Source organism: Delphinus delphis, chromosome 10 (genome assembly GCF_949987515.2).
Source record: "Delphinus delphis chromosome 10, mDelDel1.2, whole genome shotgun sequence".
Classification (NCBI taxonomy): domain Eukaryota; kingdom Metazoa; phylum Chordata; class Mammalia; order Artiodactyla; family Delphinidae; genus Delphinus; species Delphinus delphis.
In genome coordinates this window covers 97,353,578-97,378,041 of record NC_082692.2, presented here as the reverse complement: position 1 = coordinate 97,378,041, position 24,464 = coordinate 97,353,578, and the positions used below count along the sequence as shown (strand labels likewise).

At 54.3% G+C, this 24,464-nt stretch overlaps 1 protein-coding gene across 3 annotated transcripts in view; it reads left to right on the top strand.

The window, feature by feature from the left end:
* The window catches only part of ATP2B2 (ATPase plasma membrane Ca2+ transporting 2), a 346,709-nt gene that overhangs the window by 303,588 nt on the left and 18,657 nt on the right, over nucleotides 1-24,464 (top strand). For all 3 annotated transcript variants that reach the window (XM_060023054.1, XM_060023055.1, XM_060023053.1), the window contains 5 exons: nucleotides 9,948-10,189; nucleotides 11,146-11,380; nucleotides 19,682-19,861; nucleotides 20,043-20,130; nucleotides 24,086-24,192. In XM_060023054.1, coding sequence (XP_059879037.1) covers nucleotides 9,948-10,189; nucleotides 11,146-11,380; nucleotides 19,682-19,861; nucleotides 20,043-20,130; nucleotides 24,086-24,192 — 852 coding nt within the window. The remainder of the gene's footprint in view (nucleotides 1-9,947; nucleotides 10,190-11,145; nucleotides 11,381-19,681; nucleotides 19,862-20,042; nucleotides 20,131-24,085; nucleotides 24,193-24,464) is intronic.

Sequence of the window (24,464 nt, the reverse complement as noted above, 5' to 3'; positions counted from 1 at the left end):
GACGCATCATGCTAGAATCCCTGATTGGGTTAGAAGCATAGGTTGCCTTTTGGTGATTAACCAGTATTCGAATGAAGAGAAATACAAACTTGTCCATCCAGAGCCCATTTCTACAGTGTGAGCATCTGGGTGAGCAGCTGAGCTTTCCTGCTTACCCCGCCAACGTGCCCTAGCCCTGACCTCTCCTTCGGCTCCTGAGCCGGCCTGAACCTTCAGGATCAGGCTGGGTGGCGGGAGTGCCAGAAGCTTTATCAAGTCTGGGAGAAGAGCACGAGTCTGCGGCAAAGGGCCAAAGGCTGGTGGGGGGTACGGGACACTGGGGCTGCAAGGACTGCACCCGCCCCTGCGGTTGAGCAGGTACTCCTGCATCAGCCCTGAGCTGCAGGCTGGGGAGGCAGCACTGACAGAAGGAGAAAGTAGGTCGGGAGAAAGCGTGCAGATGGATGATAGAGGATGCCGGGGGCGGCAGGAGCGCGGGGCGGGGGAATGCCAGAAAAGACGGCGTTTTTGTCTTCTCCCCACCCCACCCCATCCCCTACCTCCCAGCCCCGATTTGGGAATCAAGGGAGGTTGACGATGCTTTATTCTGTTCCCCAGGCCTTCCTAAAATAACTGAGTTGCTGTTAATGATCTCGTCCCGCAGAGAGGGGAGTGGGGCAATTCCCAGAACAGGCTTCTGGTGATGGGGGTGGCTGTGTGGGCAGAGCCCTGCAAGATGGGCTTGAATTGAGATGTATATTATGCAATTACAGTCAAAAAGGAGTTCTCGGATCTGCCGGGAGGGCTGCGAAACATCTTTGCAGCGATAAAGCTCAATTAGGCAGCTTCACAGCACCGGTGGCACAGCTCAAATTCATTTCCAGATGTCGGTGACTGAGGCTGTATCCAGGTGGCTTAAAGGACAGGGGTCCATCAGTCCGCCTTGGGGAAGAGTGTGTCTGCCAAGCCTGGAAAGAGCTCAAGGACCTGGGAACCGGGATCCTTGGTTTGTAAACAGGCCAAGTCACTTACCTCTCGGGCACCGGTGTCCCCTTCTGTGCCTTGAACCCTGGCATCCTAGAACCCTTGTGCCTCTCTTTCTGGGGCTTCCCTGAAAGAACCCTGGCCACACGGTTCTCTTTGCTGGGCGCTGATGGCCGTCAATGTGGAAGGGACAGCAGAGGCCCCTGGTATGTCTGGGTGGCAGTTAAAGCTCACACTCTGGAGCCAGACGGCCTGGGTTCAAATCCCTCACTAGCTGTGTGACTGTAAACAAGTTACTTAACCTCTCTGTGCCTCAGTTTCCTGGGGGAGATGATAGAATTACTGTGAGGATGAAATGAGTTAGTAAGTGGAAAGTGCTTAGCACAAGGCCTGGCACATATTCGGCACTCAGGGTGATTAGCATTGTTGTTCGTCAGCAGTAAAATCATCCCTTGGTAACCAGGCAGAGGTTAATCAATAAACGAATAGACAGCAGAGGCATCAGGGCTACAGAGGGAAAGGGTCTTGCCCAAAGTTACACAACCAATTAGTGGCAAAGCCAACTTATAGATACCCTAAAGCCAGCTATTGAGTAGGGTGTCCAGATTCGGTTCTTGGTCCTTGAAACCAATCCTGCAGCATCTTTAGTATTGGTTGGTCTCAGGAAGGAAGGCGTGGAGTCTAGAGGGTCCGATTCACAGCCAGGGCTGTCAGCCATATTGGGAGAAGGGGCTCCCAGGGACTGCCCTTCTAGGCCTAGAGGAATTTTGAGAAGAGTCACAGGCTGCTCAGTTGAGGGTGGAAGTCCAGCCACCCTCCAGACCAGTCTGGGAAATCTAGACTGCAAAACATCCTTACCACGCAAGAGGAGTCGGGCAGGAAAGGCACGCAATGTCCCCACACTACCCCTAAGCTTTGGTTGGGAAATGAGCTTGGCCTGGGAAACAGACCATGGGCAAGGCTGTATTTCCCCCTGTACGAGGGTGCCGATTCTTCTGTGTCTTCTTGCAGTCTGATGCAGGCTGTGTGCTCTTTGAGAGGGAGAGACACAGCTGAGTTATCTCTGCTCCCCCCCCCCCAGCATAGGCTCTTGGGAAGTACTGGTTGGGCGGGTAAGGTCAGTAAATTGACTGGTGAATAAATTTATAGATATGTATCAGTGAGATGAAGACTAGGTAGGGAGAGGGATGGATGGGTGGGTGGGGCATGGATGGAGAGATGGGTGGGTAGGTGGATGGATGGATGGATGGAAGAGTAGACAGACGGATGAATATGTGGGTGGTGGATGGATGAATATGAATTGATAAGAGGCTCAGGACAGGGCTCCCTCTATGTTCTACTTTCCTGTTCTTGTGACAGCAAGAAGTAGTAGTTGGCCTTGGTCCCAGTCCCACGGCTAATACCAGTGCTCTCTTGGTACCTCCAGCATGCCGAGCGACTCTATTCTGAAACTGCCCTCAACTCTCTAGTCTGCATTGATCCGGAGACTTCCAAATTAGCTAGTGCCTGTTATTCTAAAAGATTTTTTTTTAAACTAGATGAGTGTTTGCAGGGGTAGGTTGTGTAGGTATAATCTGCATGGGTCCGCGGACCTTAAGGACCACCTGGTCCAGCCCCCTCACTTTACTCTGAGGCCCAGAAATGGGAGAGGACTTGGGCCAAGTCACCCTGTGGATTAGTGGAGTTAGAATCCAGATGTCCTGACACCCAGTCCAGTAAGCAGAGGTTAGGAGCTTTGGCTCTGAAGTCTGACAGACCAAGATTCAAACTTCAGCTGCAGCACTTACCACCCGTGTGATCCTGAGCAAGTTAACTAACCTCGTCAAGCCTCTGTTTTCCAGTCTGTAAAATGAGTATACAATGACTCATAATCACTAATATTCACTTAGCCAGACTCATTGCTGAGTGCTTAACCCATGTTGCCTTGTATGAGGACCCCATGAGGTAGGTGACATCACATCTCCAATTCATAGATAAGGACACTGTTGCTGGGAGGAGTTAAAGAACATGCCCAGAGCCCCAGAGCGGATGAGAGGCTGAGCCAGGGTTCACATCCAGGTCTGTCCAGTCCAGAGCCTGCACAGCTCACCACCACTCCTTCTCCAAGTCCTCTGGCTGCACCTTTGCCTTGAGGCAGTTCCAGGGCTGCTCTGAGATCAGATGAGAAGGTGTGGCTGTCAGCACAGTGCTGGACACGTAGCAAGCGCTCAGACCGCTCCAGTTGTTACTCTTATCACTTCTATTATTATTTCTGAGCCTTACCCTCTGTAGTTTGCTTTGCCAGCCACTGTCTAGTTTGACCCTCCACATCCCTTCCAGGTAATCAAGGCAAATAGGACAATTCCCGTCTTGCAGCTAAGAAAACAGAGCTGCAGAAATATCGAGTAACCTGCCCAGGGCTGCTCCTGCCACCAAGTGACAGAGCTGAGTCCCGAGAGCTCTGGAGGAGTTTACCCAGCGGGCGAGGGAGCAAGGTCATTCCAGGCAGGGCCACAGCCTGCCAAAGCCCAGAGACCTCTCAGGAGATGTGGCGGTCTGTGGCCTGGACCTTTCCCAGGGCCACAGGGATGAGAGGTGAGGCTGAGAAGGCTGAGGGGGAGTTGGGTGGCAGCAGATAAGCCCTTAGTAGGCTTTCTCGTCACAGTGCCCAGAACCAGCCAGGCACGGGTGGAGGGTGGCGTGAGAGCCAAGGCTGCCAGCGGGAAGGCCAGAAAAAGTGACCCAGGACGCGCCTCTCAGAGGGCCAGCCCCAGCCCCATGCCCCATCCCTTCTGCGGATGGCAGAACTTTCTTCTTTCCACTCCTATTTCTAATCATTAGGAACGAAGCTTGCCCTCTGAGGGAAGCTACATGAATCATCTTGTAGTCAGAAATTGCTTCCCCACCTCAGAAATCCTGGCACACCCTCAGATTTGCCTTGTCGCTTCCGACTCTTTGAACGTCAAGACTTTTGCTAGCTGCTTCTTCTTGTAGCCCTGCTGCTTCTTGAGCTGCAGCTGAGCTTTCAAATGGAAATAGCTCCTCCTCAGACTTTAGAGGCACGGAGCTTTCTTGGGAAAACATTCTCCTTTTCCACCCACGTTTATTCTGTGTGCTGAAACCACCCAAGCGGACTTTCAGTTTATATTTTATGAGACCTCTTTTAACGTAGGTTGACACTACAGTTAACATTTGAATTATTAAAATGAAGATGGGCACTTGTGGAGCCGAATTGTTGGAAGTTTATGGCGTATGTTCTGGAAACATGAACTACTGAAAGAAAAACAAATCTTCTTGGAGTCCCTGAAGTGGTTCTGGAAGAAGGAGCAGGGAGGATCTGCCTGGAAGGATGGTTTTCCTGAATAAATGAGCCACACTTCACCTCGTTAGAAACTCCAGGTCTTCAGTCTACCCCGTTCCCAAACTGAGGTGGCTTCATCCACAGACAGCCCCCAGGACCCCCAAAGGCAGGAAGGATCTGCTCGATTGTATTTCACACAAATCTTAGACCTAGAGCTCCTGAGAGGAGGGGAGAGTGGGGAGGTGACTCTAGGAAGCAGTCAGCCCTTGAACTCAGATCCAGCTCCAAACCCAGGGTGCCACTAAATATTCCAATGAACCTCGAACCCCCGAGTCAAGCCAGCTCTGCGAGGGGCTCTGGCCAAGGCAGGGGCTCCAGAGGGCACAGAAGCCCCTGGAAGTGGCTTAGCAGGGCCTTAAGAGGGGGAGGTGCGGCGGCCCTTCGTTCTGGTCTGTGAAGCGACAGGGGCCTTTGTGTTGGACTCAGCAGCTGTTTTGGTTCTGTTTGGTTTTGTTTGTTTGTTTGTTTTTGCAAACACCATCCCTAGGAGAACAGTTTAAAGCACATAACCCTGAATGGGGAATTCTGATTTTCAACAGCAGTGTTAATCCCTATATCCCACCTTCTCACCCTGTGCACGTGACACAAAACACACAGCACACACACACTATACCACACACACACGCGCACACAGCACATACACTCACCACACAATACACGCAAATCACACAGGTATATGCACAAATATACACACACACGCCACATGCGCATACCACACACTGCACAGCACACACACACCACATGCACACACATGCACAGTGCATGGGCAAGCTCGGGAAGGTCCCCAGGAAACCTGCTTTCCAGCATGTGTCTCCCCAGGGCGTTTCAGCCTGTCCCAGCTGTTCAGGACACACACCCCGCCCTAAGCCTTTGCAGTCTCTGGGGCAAGTCCATGATTCTGCCCCCTGCTGCTCCTTGAGGCCCAGCACCTGAGAGGCTCCTGGGGAGGCAGACCCTCAGATGACAATTCCGGAGGCCAAAATTCTGACAAAATCCCATCCCACCTGGCCTCCTATCAGCAGCTCTCCACACCCACAGACACCAAATTATTCATTTATTCATTCAACACATATTCATTAGTTACCCCAAGTGGGAAGTAGAGATAAGCAAGACAGCCCTCCCCCCACCCCCGACCATGGGCTCTACACCAATCACCCACCAGTTACCTCGTTAAACAACCATCTCAAATGCTAGTGAAGAGAGGCAGGGCGTGTGCTGTGTGGGCTCAGAGCTGAGAACAGCTGGGGTCAGATCCTAGCTCGGCCACTTACTAGCTGTGTGACCTGGTTTCTCCAGGCCTCCCTGTGCACATGGGAATAATAACAGCCCGACCCCTGGGGAGCCATGAGGATGCAACCGAGGACGCACGTGCAGAGCTTGGTAAAGAGCTAGCGAGGTCACTGCCGCAGCTGCCGAGGCTGCCTGGTGGTCCATCTGGGCATCGGGGAGGCTCGTCTGCCAGTGCCTGTCCTCAAGGGGGGAGGGGGAGGGGCTAGGCCACCAGAGACAGCCAGCAAGCAGGAAGTCATTTTCTCATGCGCTCTCACAATCGGCATCCTACGGCATTTGCTGCGATTACCGTGCAGTGGTGGCCGCGTTTGGGGGCACAGGGAGGACGGGGTGTTGAGGATGTTTTAATATTGTTTTAATATTGTAGTAAAATACACATAACGTAAAATACACATAACGTAAAATGTATCATCTTAGCCGTTTTAGTGTACAGTTCAGTGTCATCAAGTACATTCACATTGTACAACCATCGCCACCACAATCTCTAGAACGTTTCATCTTCCCCAAGTGCAGCTCTGTCCCCGTTAGACACTAACTCCTCCCCCCCTCCCCCAGCCCCCGGCGCCCACCCTTCTACTTTCTGTGTCTATAAATGTGACTACTCAAGGGACCTCGTGTAAGTGGAATCACACAGTATCCGTCCTTTTTTGTCTGGCTTATTTCACTTAGCATAATGTCCTCAAGGTTCATCCATGTTGTAACATGCGTCAGAATTTCCTTCCTTTTTAAGGCTGAATAATATTCCACTGTATGTGTAGATGACATTTTGCTTATCTCTTCATCTGTCAGTGGACACTTGGGTTGCGTCCACCTTTTTGCTCCTGTGCATAATCCTGCTGTGAACACGGGTGTACAAATATCTTCTCAAGTCTCTTGCTTTCAATTCTTTTGGGTATATACCCAGAAGTAAAATTTGCTGGATCATATGATAATTCTATGTGTAGTTTGTTGAGGAACCTCCACACTGGTTTCTACAGTAGCTGCACCATCTTACATTCCCACCAACAGTGCACAAGGGTTCCAATTTCTCCACATCCTCGCCAGCGCTTGTTTTCTGTTTCGTTTTGGATAATGGGTATCCTCATGAGTGTGAGGCAGTACCTGCTAGCTATGTTTCTTTTCATCTCATTTTTGCAGATGTTATTTATAACTTGTCACTCTTCAAGTCATCATTCCTTGGTCTTAGCTCTAGTGACCCCCAAGCATCCCAGAACAGGAGCATGAATTGTCCTCTCAAAGTTACACCCATAGCTGCACCCAGCACTCCCAAAGGGCTTAGTGCCCATACAGGGAAATGTGCTGGATACGGTGTGGCACTAGGAATCAGGGGAATTGGGGGTAGCCCCAGGCCTGCCCCGCTGCAGGTCTGTGATGAGGAGCAAATCACTTCCCCCCGGGCCTGCTTCCTGCCCCTCAAAACCAATGCCTTAACTCCCTTACAGAATTAGAGCCCTGGAGAGCAAGCCTCATGGAAAGTCTACAGCAATAGTAAAACCTCTGGGTTTGTCAAGATAAAAAAAGCCAAAAGAAAAAAGGGACGAGTCCCTACTTCTTAATAATGCACCTAGGCGATTTTAGAGCTCAAGTTCATGGTAACAAATTGAATTATGGAGGAGGCAGCTCTGCCATTTGCAACCATAGATTGTTTGAAATCCTTTTAGGGGAAAATTAAAATATCTCACAGAGAGTAATAAAAATGCTGCCTGTTTCACAGGCATAACTGCTTAGCTCTCTTGGGCAAATAAGTAATTAGGCATTTTTATTTCAGTCCTCCGTGTCATCATCTTCTTTCATTAGTGGAGGGGGAAAAAACTGTTTTGGAAGATACATAAAACCCTGGAAATCACCAGAAGGTTAATTATAAAATTGTAAAAAAAAATGATAAGTAAATAAATATATAAATTTTAAAAACACAACATAACTGCATACTGCAGAGACTAAGGGGCGTACTTTGAATTTCTTTTCCCAAACATCAGAAAGGGGAAACTGTCAGATTCCTCTGCTTCCAGATCAAATCCCACCGAAGAGCTTCGGTGTGGGGAGGCTTCCAAGGCCCATGATGCCTGGACATAGTTGAACATGGCATGGAGCAGGGAGGGTGTTCTAAGGCTTGACCCGTGGCCCCCAGACCCCCTCTGACGGACCTGCAGCTCTGCCTTGTTCTACCATCCTTCACCGCCATCCACCATCCACTTGAAGGAGTGGGTTGATTTTTCTCTCAGCTAGAAATCATCTGCTAGAGCCTCTCCATTTTACAGATGGGGAAACTGAGGACAAGAGCTTAGGGTCTAAGGGTATGTACGCCTAGGTCAATGCCCATGACCCGACAGGGCTCGGGTCTGCTCCCGGGGCCCGAGTCCTAACTGTGGATGGGGCAGTTGGCCAGGGACATATCCTATTGCCATCCTGCCCCCCTCACAGCCAGTCCATGCAGCATCTTCTAGACTCCGTCTTCTTCTTGCCTGCTGCTCTTTGGAACAACACGAAGGGTTCCTGTGCAAGGCTGGCCTGAGACCCACAAAGAGCCCCTCATGGCGGGGTCGGGGGACGCAGAATGCTCATAGGTATTATTCCTCTTCAGTATCTCTCTGGTCTTTGGGTTTATCCGTGGTGGCTTTTACCACTCCCAAAGCCAGCTCCACCTGAGTCGCTGCACGTTAATTTTATACCAGTGGTCTGAGTGTGTGTATGCACGTGTGGCGGCTGCCCACGGGAGGTGAGTTTACCTGCCTTATGAACTTCCCTCAGCCGCCTGCCAGTCCCACCATTAGCGCCCACGTGGAGGCGTCTCGTTCTTACCTATTCGCCTGTGCCTCCCGCACCCCAGACTGGCCTGCGTTGAGCGATCCAGCAAACAATGAGCAAATGCCTACTGTGTGCCGGGCTCTGTGCTGCCCTGAGAACCCAGGGGGGAAAGAATACAGCAACTCCTACTCGGGGTGACAAACCCACAAAGCAATTCTCAAAGACAAGGAAATATCTGTGCTGGTCCTTAAAGGGCAAGGAGGAGTTTGCCTGGCAGGGAAGGAGGAAGCAGGGGTGAAGGCACAGAGGCATGAAACAGCTCGTGTTCGGGCAGCCGCACGAGGAAGTGAGAGGCGCTGGGGAGATGTGGTCGGTGGTTTGACTGAGGCTCAGGGCAGGGGCTGTGGTGTCCAGTTAAAAAGAAACGAACTAACGCTGTGAATGGGGATGACTGTCAAAAATTGAACGTTCCATGAGTGAAGCAAGCTACGGAAGAATATGTACAGCCTCCTTACATGACGTTTTCAACATGCAAAACAGTGCTGCACATATGTACGTTAGGTCAAACTACATGAAATTGCCAATGGCTGGCCATTGTGACGTAACAAAATAGCAGTTGCATTTGGTTCAACCTCAACTGAAGTCACAAGGGACATTGCATCCAGAGCACAGAATACTACCCAGTCATGCAAAGGAACACGCTCCTGACACACGCGACAGCTTGTCTGCATTGCCAGGGGATTGTGCTGAGTGAAAAGAAGCCCGTCTCCGAAGGTTACATACTGTATGATTCCATTTATATAACATGCTCAAAATGACAGAATCATGGGGCTGGAGAACAGCTTAGTGGTTGCCGGGGCAGGGACGGGGAAGGGAGGGAGGTGACTGCAGTCACATAAGGGTGGCACAGGGAGTGCTGTGATAAACTGTTGTGTGTCTTGATGACGGTTGTCACAGGAATCTACATGTGATGCCATTGCTCAGAACTAAACACACACACATACACACACACACACACACAGAGAGAGAGAGAGTACACTAAAACTGGTGAAATCTGAATCCAGCGGGTTAGATTGTATCAGTGTCAACATCTTGGTTGTGACATTGTGCTACAGCCATGCAGGAAGTGAGCACTGGGGGAAACGGGATGAAGGATGTATGACATCTCTCTGTGGTATTTTTTATTGCCTGTGAAACTAGCACTATCTCGAAATAAAAAGTTAAAACACACAGGGCAAGGATTAATGCCAAATTTAAGTTAGAGTTTCTTTCTGGGACAAGGGGTGCGTTATGCAGATGCGGAGGGGTATATAGGGGGGTTCAACTTTATCTGTTAGGCTTTACTTCTTAAAAAAGAAAAATCTGAAGCAAACATGGCCTAGAACTAAGGTTCTCCAGAACTGGAGGGTCTGGGCACAAATTTTTTTTATCATTCGGTCACAGGTTTATGTTTGACATAGTTCATAATTTTTAAACAGCTGATCTTGCTTAATTCCCTTCAAACAGAGCCCGGATTGCGTCTGGGACGCAGAATCCTAAGGTGGGGGGGAGGGGTGGCCCCACCCACAGGCAAGCGGCAGCCCGGTGAGCACCCCGCCTCTCCCCGCAGCCCCCGGATAAGGAGGGCGCCCTGCCCAAGCAGGTGGGCAACAAAACAGAGTGCGGCCTGCTGGGCTTCGTGCTGGACCTGAAGCAGGACTACGAGTCTGTGCGCAGCCAGATGCCGGAGGAGAAGCTGTACAAGGTCTACACCTTCAACTCCGTGCGCAAGTCCATGAGCACCGTAATCAAGCTGCCCGACGAGAGCTTCCGCATGTACAGCAAGGGCGCTTCGGAGATCGTGCTCAAGAAGTAAGCGGTGCGGGAGCGGGGGGCGGGGCGCGGGGCGCAGGCACAGGCCGCGGGGAGGGGCCGGGGGCACCCAGGGTCACGGGAAGGGCCGTGCCCAACGCCCCGCAGCAAGACCGCCTGCACGTGCCCTCCCCCAGGGCTTTTGCTACTGTTTCCTCTTAAAGGTTTCTGCAGGGACTCCTCCCTCTTCTCCCTAAGTCACTGGCTCATCAGGAAGTTCTTCCCATTATCCCTGTCAGAGCCCCCTCACGTCACTTCCCTGAGCGTAGAGTTGGTAGACGGCGTGACTTTTCACTGTGAGCAGGTGTCCTCTGACTCCAGGTGCCAGAAGTAAGCCTGGAGAACTAAGCAAGTCAGCCCCCCTCTCTGGGCCCCAGTTTACCCATTTGTACCTTGAGGGGGACTCAACCCTGGTCACACATAGAATCGCCCCAGGGAGCTTTTAAAAAAAAAAACACTGATTCCTGGACTCGCCCCCAACAAACTGAATTGGAACCTCTGGCGTGGGGCCTGCAGTGTGTGTGTGGTGGGGGGTGGGGTTATTCAGTGCTTTCCCAAGCCATCCTGATACGCAGGCAGGGTCAGGAACCACTAGCGGAGGTTTCATGCCCTCTGAAAACCATTTTCGCTGTGGAACTATTTTTTTCAGATGAAATCTTGTGAAGATGAAACAGAGCAAAGTAGATCTGCTCTTGCTGAAATGGCCTGGGGCAGATATTACAACAAGGCCGCCTGATTTCTTTTTGGCTGGTCCTGATTTCATCCCTGCCTGGGGCCCAGGGGCCAGGACCACCCCTGAAGCATTATGGGAGATGGTCTGGACGAGCCCTGGATGACCAACCACGGCCAGTGGGACGTCCGTCACTGGGGAGGTGGGGGTGAGCTCCGAGCCCGTCGGAGGGAGGGTCTTTGGGCCCTTGGCTGGACCTTACCCGGCCCCCTCCCACCTCCCCCAGGTGCTGCAAAATCCTCAACGGGGCGGGTGAGCCCCGGGTCTTCCGGCCCCGCGACCGGGACGAGATGGTGAAGAAGGTGATTGAGCCCATGGCCTGCGACGGGCTCCGCACCATCTGCGTGGCTTACCGCGACTTACCCGGCAGCCCCGAGCCCGACTGGGACAACGAGAATGACATCCTCAACGACCTCACCTGTATCTGCGTGGTGGGCATCGAGGACCCCGTGCGGCCCGAGGCAGGTGCCCCGCCGTGGAGCTTGGGGAAGGGGGTGGGCGTCCAGCCTGCTGGGTGACCTGGAGTACGTCGCCTCACCCCTCTAAGCCTCAGTTTCCCTGCAAGGCCCACGGGGTCTTCTCTGTACCTACTCCTAAACATTCAGACTCTTAAGGCTAGCGTAGCCACACTTATCTGCTTGGGACGTGGGGTGCAACCCACAGCCTGGCAGCCGGTGAAGGCTGCCCTGCCCTAGAAGCCTCAGAGGAGCCAGGATCTCCTGTCCAAACCCATAGGCCCAGATTCAAGGGTCCCTGCAAAGGAGACACCCAATAACAAAGGTTACCACACTCAAGAAGACCCCAAATGTGGGCCTCCCCATCAGCATTTAGAGTTCTCCCCATCCAGACCAAGTTTACCGGTTAGTTTTCCCTAGTGATGCAGCGGGCAGTCTGCCTCTATCAGGTTTCCAGGGGAGCAGAGCTGGAAAGTTAACCAAAGGTCAAATTCTCAAGCAGAAGGGAAGGGGCGGGTGACAGCACCCCCTCCCCGTAAAGATCGAGAAAAGTGATGTAATATGTGCCCCTACTGGGGTGCTCAGATGACAGTGTGTCTTCAGTCTCCTTTAGCTGACTCTGCATCTGGGGGGAAAGCCAAGGATTCAGTGCCGGGAATTTGCAGGGCTGGGGAAGGATGGGACGTGCGTGGTCGGTCGAGCTGCCCAGGCTGGGAAGAGGGTGTGGGAAGAGGAGAGAGCTGCCTCGAGTCTCCGAAATGCTGCTGTGGGCAGAGCGAGCTTGCCCTGGGAGCCCGGGAGGCAAGGCGCAGGAGGAGCTGGCCTCCTCTTCCTCGAGGACTAATGCTGCTGGGCCCAGATTGGCCTTGGCAGTGGGATTTGGTGATGCTGCCCCTTGGGACTGTTTCTGACCAGGATTCTTGGCCCCCTTAGTCAATAGAAATTGATAGGAGGCCATACAAGAAATTCAGGCAAGGCTTTATTGGGGCTCCTGCTGCAGCAGGGGGGAGTGAGAACAAGTAACAGGTTCCTTTGCTCTTGGCTCCTTCTGTGGGGTGACGGTAGGGGTGTGTCCAGGGGTCGGGCCGAAGGGGGGGCTTAGGTGGTCCGCCCACCCCTTTGGTGGTGCTGTGTGCAGGGGGCGCGCCCATCACCCTGTTTTTGCTCCCGACTCTTGGGAAGTGGCAGTTGGGTTCTTTTGGTCTTTTTTGTATCTTGTTGTCTATAATTTGCCCCAACTGGGCATGCACGCGGTTATTTTTGGTCACTTACAGTTTCTTTGTATGTCGTTGCTCGAGGAGACGTCTGTCCAGGTGCAAGCACTGCAGCAAACGGTCCCAGGTCCCAGCCTGTCTCAGGGCCGCCTTCCTCCACCAAGGGCAACTTCAGTGTCCCCCGCTTACCCTGACTCCATCCTCTGGGGCATCTGGCTGTTCCCTGCTCCTCCTGGAGCCTCCATGTCCCCTTCTTTCAAGTGAAAGGGAGCAGGCAAGATGCCCTCCAAGCTCCTGGCCCCGCTGTTTTAAGACTCTGCATTCCAAAGACTAAGTGAAACTTGAAGGTCACAGACGTGGACTTTCACATTTAGGCAGCAGGGAGAGGGGTCAAAAGTGTGAGTTCGGGCATCAGATAGACCTGGGATTTTGAGTCCCTTGGCATTACGAGCTGTGTGACCTTGGGCCAGTTACATAACCTCTCTGAGCCTCCATTTCCTCATCTGAAGACTAGGGACAATAATAGTATTCTACACACATGCACACACACACACACACACACACACACACACATGCCACCTCACTCCCACCCCAAGCCTAAAACAGCAGGGCTGGGAACACGTTCAGCCTATGTCGGAGAAAGGGAGCCTGGTTCCAACCCCAGCTCTGCCACTAACAAGCCACTTCTCCTCTCTGTGCCTCAGTCCCCTCATCTGTAAAATGGGTGGTCGGCCTGGGGGCCCCTCAGGTCCCATCCAGCTCTAAGGTTCTGAGCCAGCTGCCTGGGAGGCTTACTCTCATGCCTTTCTTTGCTTCCCTCCGTCAACACATCCCTGTGGGTGACCTTCTCTCTCCCCTGGGCTCACCCCGGGATGTGGATTTGCAAGCTGTAACTGTGTTGGGGGGCAGGGACGTACTGGAGGGACACAGCAGTCTAGGGACATGGGTTCTCATCCCGTCCCTGCCGCTCCTTCACAGAAGACCTCCGGTGTATCACTGCCCCGGGCCTCAGTTTTTCCATCTGAACAGTAGGAAAGTTGGACGTCAACAAGTGAGGGACACAGTGGAGTTACTGGTGATGCTGCCTGAAAGTATGAAAGCTCAGGGACTTCCCTGGCGGTCCAGTGGTTAGGACTCCGGGCTTCCACTGCAGGGGGCATGGGTTCTATCCCTGGTCAGGGAACTAAGATCCCTGCATGCTGCGTGGCACAGGGAAAAAAAGAAAAAAAAAAGAAAGTATTAAAGCTCTGACCTGTTAACTCAGCATCTCCCGTGGGGTGGGGGTGGACGCAGAGCCTCAGGAGACAGGCAGGTATGATTTTTGATTTGTTTGTTTTTTTTAGGCTTCGTGATATATCATCGCCAAATTCAAAAGGTTCGATAGCACAAACAGGGTGAAGTAGCCCCCCATGCCACCACCAGACCCCAGTGACCACCTCCGAGGCAGCCACAGTCACCAGTTTCTCGGGTGACCTTTGGAGAGGGTCCCTGCCTCTGGTGAGCATGTGTGTGTATGTTGCCAGGACAACCGTGAGGCCGGCCAGAGAAAAAAAGCCCCACCCAGACCGCCTCTAGGGTCCCACAAGCCTGGTCAGATTCATTTGCTGCAGGAAAAGAAACTCGGCCTCCCTCCCTTAGTTTCCCCGTCTGTCAAGGGAAAGAAGCTCCTATTCCCTTCCTCCCTTGAGAAGACAAAGGACAGAACAGATAAAAACAGGGTTGCAAATCCCCCCTCCCCCAGGATGCTACAGTGGTGCATTTTCCAAGTCTGATGGAAGCCAGTGAGGATGAAGCCATCAGGAGAGCAGCGGCCTGGGATTTGCCGGGTTATCCGGGGGTGTTTGGAACCCTCGAAGTCACAGACAACTGCTGTCACCACAAACAACAGATGTTTAAAAGCCTTTATTTAATGAAAACAGGAAGCACCCATTTGCTGGCTGGTTTTCCTCAGTGAGAAATATCTAGGATAATTTTAGCAAACGAAGGAATCTTTTTTTACAGCTATTTTATCTATGGGGAAAGCACATCTCAACCAGATCAATGCCTCTGGGGCTCGGGTCTTCATCCTCTCTGCACCCTCCCTGCCCGGAACAGTTAGATGTTCCATAGCTGTTCGTTGCATAAATGAGTGAGTGAAGCGATAAAAGGAAGGGCTGAGCAGCTGCAGGAGGTGTCCCACTGGGTCGGAGGGACCAAGGATAGCTTGCTGAACAGAGAGCATTTCATGTGCAAGATGGGAAAGATTTGTGACACACAGAGATTCAGGGAGAGAGGGCATCCCAGGGAGAGAGGGCATCCCAGGCAGAGGGGACAGCACAGGCAAAAGCACAGAGGTGGGGAGGGATGCTACGTGTTTGGGAACTAGTGAAAACCCTAGCTGGGTTTATGAGAGAAAAGGCTGGGAAGGGAGCTTGGAGCCAAACTGTAGAGGATTTGCATGTGCCCGTCCAAACCCATTCACCCGGGTCAGGCTTCGAGGGACTTAAGCACAAAGGTGTTTCACAGTGACCCACATTGACCAAGCACCTACCATGCACGAGGCCCCTGAGAGGGTTCTGAGCGGCTGGCAGCCCCTGCCCTCCAGACCCACAGCCTAGTGACACGAAGGTGTAAAACCTTCCAGAGTGTAAAACCAGACAGGACTGAAGCACGACAAGGTCGTCCAGTTAGGGGCCCATTGCCTATAAAGGAAGTGGAGTAACTCGTGGTGGCCAGGGGAGGCTCCTCCGGTGTTTCCAGATCTGTCCTGAATCCCCCCCACACCTTCAAGGCAGGTCACAGGCCCTTAATATACCTGATCCAAGGGTCATGGTGGGGAGCCCAGTCCATCCCACCGCCCCAGACACCTGCGCCTCCAAGTGCTCTAGATGCCCGCTGCACCCCCATCGCACACCCTGCATCTGTATCCTTCCTCTGTGTCCCTGTACCCACCCTGAAGCGGAAAGAGCAAACAAGGGAGCCCGGGGTCAAGCGTCTTGCCAGCCTCCTCCACCCACACGTCACCAACCTGTGCTGGCCCTGAGCTTGGTGACCTTTGCTGCTGTCACAGAATTCTCCAGCCTCAGTGAAGGGTGGAGGCTATCACTCCATTTTACAGATGAGGAAACCAAGGCTTAGGTGGGAGCCCAGGGCAAAGCCCAGCCCAGCCTTTTGACCCCTGAGCCCTCTCTCCACAGGGCAGAGACACTTCCACTGCACAGAGTAAAGTGTGGGGACCATAAAAATTAGCCTCCTCCTTTTTTCCCAGTCTGGCTTGTTCAGTGGAAGCCCAGAGGGTAGGGATTCCAAGCAGGCAGATTTCAGCTTCCTGAGACAGTCTTGAAAACAGACGTCTTCCTAAGACATGGCATCCATCACCTCACTCCCAGTTCAGAACTTTCCATGCCTCCCAGGCCTGAAGGAACAAGGCCCTGACTCCCACACCTTTGGACCTGAAGCCCCTCTCCAGCTCCAAGGCCACCGGCCCCTACCCCACATCTTCCCTTGGCCTCTGCCACCCAGATCACCCGCAGCACTGTCTGCAGTGCCCTCCCCTTCTCTGTGTACCTCATGGGACAGTTGTCTGCAGCCAGGACCACAATGAACTGGTCATCTCTGCAGCCCCAGCATGGGCACAGTGCCAGGCATCAGAGCCTCAGTTAGTGTTGGCTGAAAAGAAGCAGATCAAGTATCCCCTCCTCCAGGAAGCTCCCACAGATTTCTTCTCCCCACACACTTCCTTCTAAAGTAACAGTGTGCTCCGCTGTGCTCCCAGAACTCTTTGTACACATCTTTACCAAAGACCCTGTCTCTGTACCAGAGAATGGGTCTGACCCAAAGTAACTGCTCTCTTATCCGAAAAAAGAACAATTATGTGAAAGGGGGACTTCCCTGGTGGTGCAGTGGTTAAGAATCCGCCTCCCAATGCAGGGGACGTGGGTTCGAGCCCTGGTCCGGGAAGATCCCACATGCCGCGGAGCAACTAAACCCGTGAGCCACAACTACTGAGCCTGCGGTCTAGAGCCCACGTGCCACAACTCCTGAGCCCACGTGCCACAACTACTGAAGCCCGCGCACCTAGAGCCTATGCCCCACAACAAGAGAAGCCAGCACAATGAGAAGCCCGTGCACTGCAACGAAGAGTAGCCCATGCTCACCACAACTAGAGAAAGCCTGCACGCAGCAGTGAAGGCCCAACGCAGCCAAAATTAAATTAATTTTTTAAAAACGGAAAGATTATGTGAAAGGATACAATAGACTTGTTCTACCTTAGAGCAGTCAACCGTAGAGGGGATGAGCACCTTGTCAACAGAGGCAAGTAAGTAGAGGCTCTCTGACCATCTGTCAGGGATGTGTGGGAGGAGATCTAGGCAATGAGCAGAGGGTCAGAGTCATGACCCAGAGTCCCTTCCAACTCCAAGCATCTTTTAAACAAGCATAACCTAAATTCTTCCTTTCAGGGCAGAAGCCAGATGAGGTGTGTGTTCCCAAAAGAACAGCGGCTCTTTCCTGTCCCCTGGGCCAGGAGACAGCAGGGGGCTGCAGCCAGGTTACAGCCATTGTGAGGACATCGATAAATTATGTAAACGGGATCTTGGACCTCCCACATCCCCACTCCCTCCGGCTCTATAAAAGGAGGTCACGTTTGGTTATGTGAGCAGCCGCCATGGCACGAGGCAGAAGCCTTGCTCACGTGGCCCCAAGCCCTGAGTGGGCCCCAGAAGGCTCCTCCCCAGACTCTGGAAATACACTGAGAGGAGGCCCATGATCAGCTCGCCCCGCTCCAGCCCTTCAACAACAGGGAGATCACTACCTGCCGCCACAGAGCCGGCCTGTTAGAGAACTCAGGGAGCTGGAGGGGCCTCCCCCAACCTTGACCTAGGTCCTGCCTGTGCCCGGCATTTGTTTCTCACTCCACCGCAGGATGGCCGTGCTCAGGAGTTGGGATTTTCTCTATCAGCGGCGGGGTGGAGGCCCAGAAAGGGAGCGGCACACAGGCTAAACCTGGGGCAGGTAGCTGGTGGTCAGGGTAGGGGCAAGATGGAAGAGGCGGGGCCAGAGGCAGGGAGACTGGGAAGGGGCTGGGCAGTGACCTCTGCTTGAGATTGTGGTGTGGACGGGTTGTGGATAGAGGCAAGATACTTTCTGTGTCAGTTCTTATTCTTAAAATTCCTGAGCGCAGAAAGGGACCGGTGGGCGTAAGTTGTCCGCAGTCAGGTTTTGGACCAGCGTTCTAACTCTTTGCACTCTTTGCTAGGGCTGCCATTACAGAGTACCACCAACAGCAGAATTGCGTTGTCTCCTGGTTCTGGAGGCTGGAGGTCTGAGACCGAGGTGTCAGCAGGGTTGGTTCCTTCTGAGGGCTGTGAGGGAGGCTTGGCCGCGGGCCTCTCCCCCAGCTTCCGGTGACGAGCTGGCAGTCTTCAGCCCTGCTAGCACGTAGCAGCATCGCCCAGATCTCTCCCTGCCTCTTCCCGTGATGATGTCTTCCCTGTGTGTGTGTGTTTCTGTCCAGATTTCCCCTCTTTATGAGGACACGAGTCACATTGGATGCAGGCCCACCCTAATGGCCTCATCTTAACTTGATTACCTCTATAAAGAGCCTGTCTCCAAGGAAGGTCACATTCTGAGGTACTGGGTGTGAAGAGCTTTCTGGGGTGGGGGAGCGAGGGGGCGGGGAAACGACAAAATTCAGCCGTGACACCTTTAAACTCTCTCAGCAGTGACTTGTCAGGGTCGGGGTGGAAGTGAGTTCTCAGATCCCAGGATGTGGAAGAGGAGAGTCGGATTCAGGCCCCCCTTCCCACCAGGTCTGAGATTCTAAAGTACTTTTAGTACAACTGGATTTTCTGCCCTTGACGTGTCCTCTCCCACTGAAGGACATTTTACAGCAAATATTGCCTTATTATTTTGTTATTTGTCACTGGGTCAGAATCACTTGTTCGGTTGATCTGTGCTGTGTGTGAAGGGCCATGGCAGCTCCAGGCTGGTTTTTTTGTTTTGTTAACATCTTTATTGGAGTATAATTACTTTACAATGGTGTGTTAGTTTCTGCTGTATAACAAAGTGAATCAGCTATACGTATACATATTCCCTCCCTCTTGCGTCTCCCTCCCTCCCACCCTCCCTATCCCACCCCTCTAGGGGGTCACAAAGCACCGAGATGATCTCCCTGTGCTATGCGGCTGCTTCCCACCAGCTATCTATTTTACATTTGGTAGTGTATATATGTCCATGCCACCCTCTCACTTCATCCCAGCTTACCCTTCCCCCTCCCCGTGTCCTCAAGTCCATTCTCTACATCTGTGTCTTTATTCCTGTCCTGCCCCTAGGTTCTTCAGAACCTTTTTTTTTCCGACTCCAGGCTGGTTTTTGCATCCTAATTGCTGGGCAGATCCAGCGCCCTGCAAAGTTGGGGGGGGTGGGCGACAGCTTCTGATTGGCTGGGTCTGCTCTGGCCTAAATGGCCCAGATGTCAGTCTATTATTACAAAGAGGGCAGTAGGCAGCCCTTACTTTCGCAGGGAGATGTCATGTTTTACACAAAGCCTAATCATTCACATTTATTCTAAGCCAATGTCACATTATATAAATAAATTATCCTAAAATGCAATGTCCTTCCCCTGCCCGCCCCCCTGGCAAAAAACTGAAAACACACAAACATATTTATCATTGAGTTTGCAGGAAATGTGCATGTTGATGAAGCAGGGACATGATCCTGTTCAGCAGTGGAGTGTTCTGTACTCTTGCCTGGGGCCATATCCAAGAGGATGTTTATTGTGGTCTTTCTCAAAGTCCTTGTCCAGGTCAGGATAGCCAATGGTTTCCTCTTAGGATGCAGTATCATGGGTGATAGGTGGTGGCTGTCTGGGACACTGCAGAAAAGAATTGTGAGACCACATCAGGGTTTCATCAGAGGGTGCTGTGATCGATTAACAATGCCTACCACGGCCACAGGAAAGGAGGAGATGGTCTGTGTGCCATCAGTACCTCCTGGTCATCTAGGCCCCTTACCGTGGCGTTGCCTGTGAGCAGGGCTCACTCTGGAATCCGTGAGGGCAGGGAGGGCCTGCACGAGACGACGTCCACTCCATGGCACACGCCCTCCCACCCAGGTCCCGGAAGCCATCCGCAAGTGCCAGCGAGCAGGCATCACTGTCCGCATGGTCACCGGTGACAACATCAACACAGCCCGGGCCATCGCCATCAAGTGTGGCATCATCCATCCTGGGGAGGACTTCCTGTGCCTTGAGGGCAAGGAGTTCAACCGGAGAATCCGCAACGAGAAAGGGGAGGTATGTGGCCCAGTGCAGAGGGTCCTCAGAGGGCAGGGCTTTGGACGGGGAGCTGGGAGGCACGGGCATGCATGAAGCCCCAGCAGCCAGCCAGTGTGCCACTCAGAGCCCAGTGATCGAGGCAAGTCCCCTCCCTTCTCTCCCTGCCCCACCGACCCGCCCCTCCCCCATCCCTCTCCAGATTGAGCAGGAACGAATCGACAAGATCTGGCCAAAGCTGCGGGTGCTGGCTCGCTCCTCCCCCACGGACAAGCATACCCTGGTCAAAGGTAAGACTTGGGCGGGCACGGGCAGCTCTGAGGCCCAGGCGCCAGGCCTCCCCGGGCCTTCCTGTCCTGGCGCCTTCAGCTTCTTTCCAGGATGGGAGGGGCTCCTGCCTGGGGCTCCCCGCACCTGGGGACGCCCCGGGAGGCCTGCTAAGGGCCACAGTGAAGTAAGGAGGCGGCGAATCTGCTCCCTGGGCCCCACCTCCCATGGGCAGCAATGGGATTGCCTATCCAGGGGCCAAGAGTCATGGCCTGAGGGCTGAATGGGGCCCACAGATGAGTTTATTTGGGTGGTGTGTCTTTTTCAATGTTCAAGTTGAATGACTTTATACAGACCCTGCTTCCTCCCATCTGATGCCGTCTTAACCACTGCTGTCTGACACTCCGCCCATTTCATTTACTTATGTTCTCAGTCTGGCCCCAGAGCTTGTGAGTTTGAGACCCTTGGTCTGCCTGTTCTCTAAGGATGCTATCCGACATGTGTAACCAGGACGCCGGGAGTGGACTGTCCTCGGAATAGCAATCTGAGAAATGAGCCAAAACCCAGCGTCCTTCTTCCCTGAGTCCCTCCAGGGAGAGGGCACACCCCTCGCTGAGCTCATCTAGCTGGTCAGATGCTGGGCACTTTCAGAGTCCCATAGGCCTGGGTTTAAATCCAGACTCTGCCCCTGCCCTGCTCTGTGGCTTTGGGCAATTGCCCAGCACCAGGGCTCAATTTTTCCATCTGTAAAATGGCCATAGGGGGAAGGTTTCTGGCTGAGGTCATCCCTAGGGCATCTGGGATTCCTCTCCTAAAGGTGCTGCCCAAAGACATTAAGGAAGGCAGATCTGGCCTTGGAACAGAAACACAAAGCCCCAGAACCACAGATACCCAAGCAGGAGACCACCCCCAACCCATCCCCAGTTCCTGTTCAATCATGCATTCATTCATTCACTCATTCTCTTGATAAATGTTTCCTGAGGATCTAGTATGTGCCAGGCCCAGGTCTTGGCCGACGTGGTCCTCCCGTTTTGGAATTTGTGGTCCAGTTTATCCAGCAGACATTGAATAGGTGGTTTCCCTACGTAGAGCTAAAGGCTGCACTGGTGGGAGAGAAGGGTGATCTGGGCCCTCTGCCGGCCTCTAACTCGAGCTGGGGAGGGTGTCATATTGCAGGCCGTGGAAGGTGGGGTGGGAGGCCAGGGGGAAGGGCCTGTGTTTCAGGCGGGACAGGGAGCTATGAAAGCCCAGAGGCAGAGATTTCCAGGCACTGTCAAGGACTTTGAAAGAAGTTCAGTTGGCTGGGCTGGAGCCGAGAGAGAGAGAGAGAGAGAGAGAGAGAGAGAGAGAGAGAGAGAGAGAGAGAGAGAGAGAGAGAGAGAGAGAGAGAGGGAGAGAGACAAGAGGAGGTGGCCAGAGAACGGGGTGCCGGCCTCAGATCACACAGGGCCTTGAACGCCAAGCAGCGACCTGCACAGTCAGCCCAGGTGGGGAGCCGAGGGACGGCCTTGAAGGGGAAAGCGCCCTCCCTGCCGCTGTGTGGCGAGTGGCCTGGAAGCAGAGGGCCCACCAGGACTGTCCAGCTGTGAGCGGTGACACCTGGGCAGGGGTGGTGACAGTGCAGGTGCACTGGAAGGGGACGGGTCTGAGAACTCTTTGTGGGCAGGAGGGGCCTGGGCCCGGCGATTGTTCAGATGGGCTGGAGGGATGGGGGAGAGGGGAGTCCAGGATTGCTCAGTCTATACGTGCTTGAGAGCCTGCTGCACAGTTTACAAGGGGGCAGCTAGGTGTCAGGAGTCGCACAAGGGACCAATTTGAGGGGAAACTGATGCACTTGCTTTAGGAGGCAGAGCTGGAGGCCCTCTGACATCCAAGTGGAGATGTCCATGGAGTCAGGGCTCAGGAGAGAGAGCTGGCCCCCGATGAAGACATAGGTGGGGTGTGACGAGTGGAGGTAAGCAGAGGAGCTGCTGGACCCAGGAACCTCCCACCTGAGCGGTGCGCAGAGGCTGAGACCTGTCAGCGGGTCTGTCACCAAGAAGAGGCAGCCAGAGGGGTCCAGGGACAAGCAGGCCGAGGAAGGAGGCCTGCTGAGGGGGGAGGCGTGGTCCACGGTGTGAATGGCTGCTGAGAGGTCCAGAGATAGGACAGGAACCATAGGAGTCAGCCACAGGGAGGTCCCTGGGGACCATGCACTGCGGAGCGTGTCAGCACTGGTGGTGGAGGAAAGAGGTCTGGGGGAAGGAGCTCTTGCAGCTCCCCGCTCTATCGGAAGCCGTAGGAGAGCTGGGCCAGCCTGGGGAGCCACAGGGGAAAACTGGCCCCCTCCTTGCCTCGGAGCAGCACCCAGGAGGGCCCAGGGAACCGGCGGGGTGAAGGCCTCAAATGCCAAGTGCACAGAGATTGGATAATCCGGGGCAGCAGAACAGCATGGGGGAGCGGCCAGGAGGACTTCCGGTGCACACGTCCTGAAGCCAGACCTTGAAGAGGGTGGAGCTTTGACCCTTGCAGGGAGCTGCGGGGAGACAGGGTCTGGGGATACAGTGCCCCAGGTCAGGGAACTCATTCCCTCCTTCCAGAGGCTGCTGCGGTTTGCCAATTGCAGGACACACGTGTGGGAGCAAAAGTGACCTGATTAGGGTGGGCGGGGGTCCTCAGGGTGTCACAAAGGCTTCCCAGGGAAAGCAGTATCCGGGCTGAGACCGGGTGACTGGGTGACGGGACGGCTGGCCCAGGGAACAGCCTGTGCAAAGACGGGCAGGTGGCCCGCTGCATGGGACGGAGAGCCGTTCCCGTGGCAGAAGCACAGGCTGGGGGTGGCTGGGGGAGGGAAGAGATTAGAGAATGGGCAGGGTGTGACCACGGAGGACCAAGCGGGTGGAGCCGAGAACTCGGCGTCATCCTGAGGCTGAGGGCAGTGAGAGTATGACTCTCAGCTGGTGCTGGGAGCTGGGTTCAGACTCAGGTGTCAGAGAGAAAGGCCCTGGGGCTGCTATGAAGATTGGAGGGGAGGGCTTCCCTGCTGGCGCAGTGGTTGAGAGTCCGCCTGCCGATGCAGGGGACACGGGTTCATGCCCTGGTCCAGGAAGATCCCACATGCCACGGAGCGGCTGGGCCCCGTGAGCCATGGCCGCTGAGCCTGCGCGTCCGGAGCCTGTGCTCCGCAACGGGAGAGGCCACAGCAGTGAGAGGCCTGCATACCGCAAAAAAAAAAAAAAAAAAAAGATTGGAGGGGAGCCTGGTGTTAGGGAGAGGGGGAGTGGAGGCGCTGCATGTGGGGTGGCAGAGAGGAGGATAAGGATCCCAGTGGGGCTTCGGGGCTGCAGGACCCGCAGACGCAGTGATGCATCTGATGTGCGGAATGGGACAGGGATGTATCAAGGTTGACACCCGAGTTTCTGTCCTGCCATGGATGTCTCTGCTTGGGGCCCCGCAAACTCCACACACACCCAGTGACGACTTCTGTCACGCATCCTTTTCTACTGGTCCCAGAGCAGTGACAGGGGCCGTGTGTCATCTTTCGCTCTGTTATTTGCTGAAGATTTTACTGAGGATGAACGTCTGGAGAGCAGGCATTGGCAAACGGCAGAGCCCAGGCCTCCTTGGGTGTGACTGACACCGCCCGCCCCACCCCCAGGCAGAAGGTGCTGAGGGAGCAGATAGTAGGCCCCCCGGCCAAACCCTGGTGCCCCAGGAGGGCAGAGGGGCTCCTGGGGTATAGGCAGAGGGGAGGTGCGTCCGGCCAGGGTGGCTGCCGCTGTGGCCACAGGCTGCAGAAAGCAAAGAGGATGCTGGAGAGGCGACAGGCCCGGACCACAGAGGGCCGCAGCCGGCCCCGGACTCAGGGGCGCCACGTCCCCTTCAGGTGCTGGGAAGAAGCTCGACGGGAGGGGGTGGCAGGGCAGGGGCCAGAGAGGAGGCTGTCCCCGCCCCGCTGGGAGTCCCAGGGCCCTCAGTACATGCTCACCCCACACACAGGCATCATCGACAGCACACACACGGAGCAGCGGCAGGTGGTGGCCGTGACGGGGGATGGCACCAACGATGGGCCCGCGCTCAAGAAGGCCGATGTGGGCTTCGCCATGGTAGGAGCTCGCGGGGGCCCGGGGCAGCATCCGGCAGGAGCCCGCAGGCAGGGGGTTAGGGGAGCGTGGACCACACAGCCTCCTGCAGGGAGCGCAGCACCCCCAGTGCACACTCCACCCACCCTCCGTCCACCTGATGCTCCCAGCACTCTCGAGGCTCGGCCTGGCCTCCGGGTCTCCCTGGAAGGGTAGAGGGGGCTTGCTGTAGCGATGGGTCTGGGGGAGGGAGGGAGGGGAGGGAGGGGAGGGGCCCCCCTTCCTGAAGGCAGACC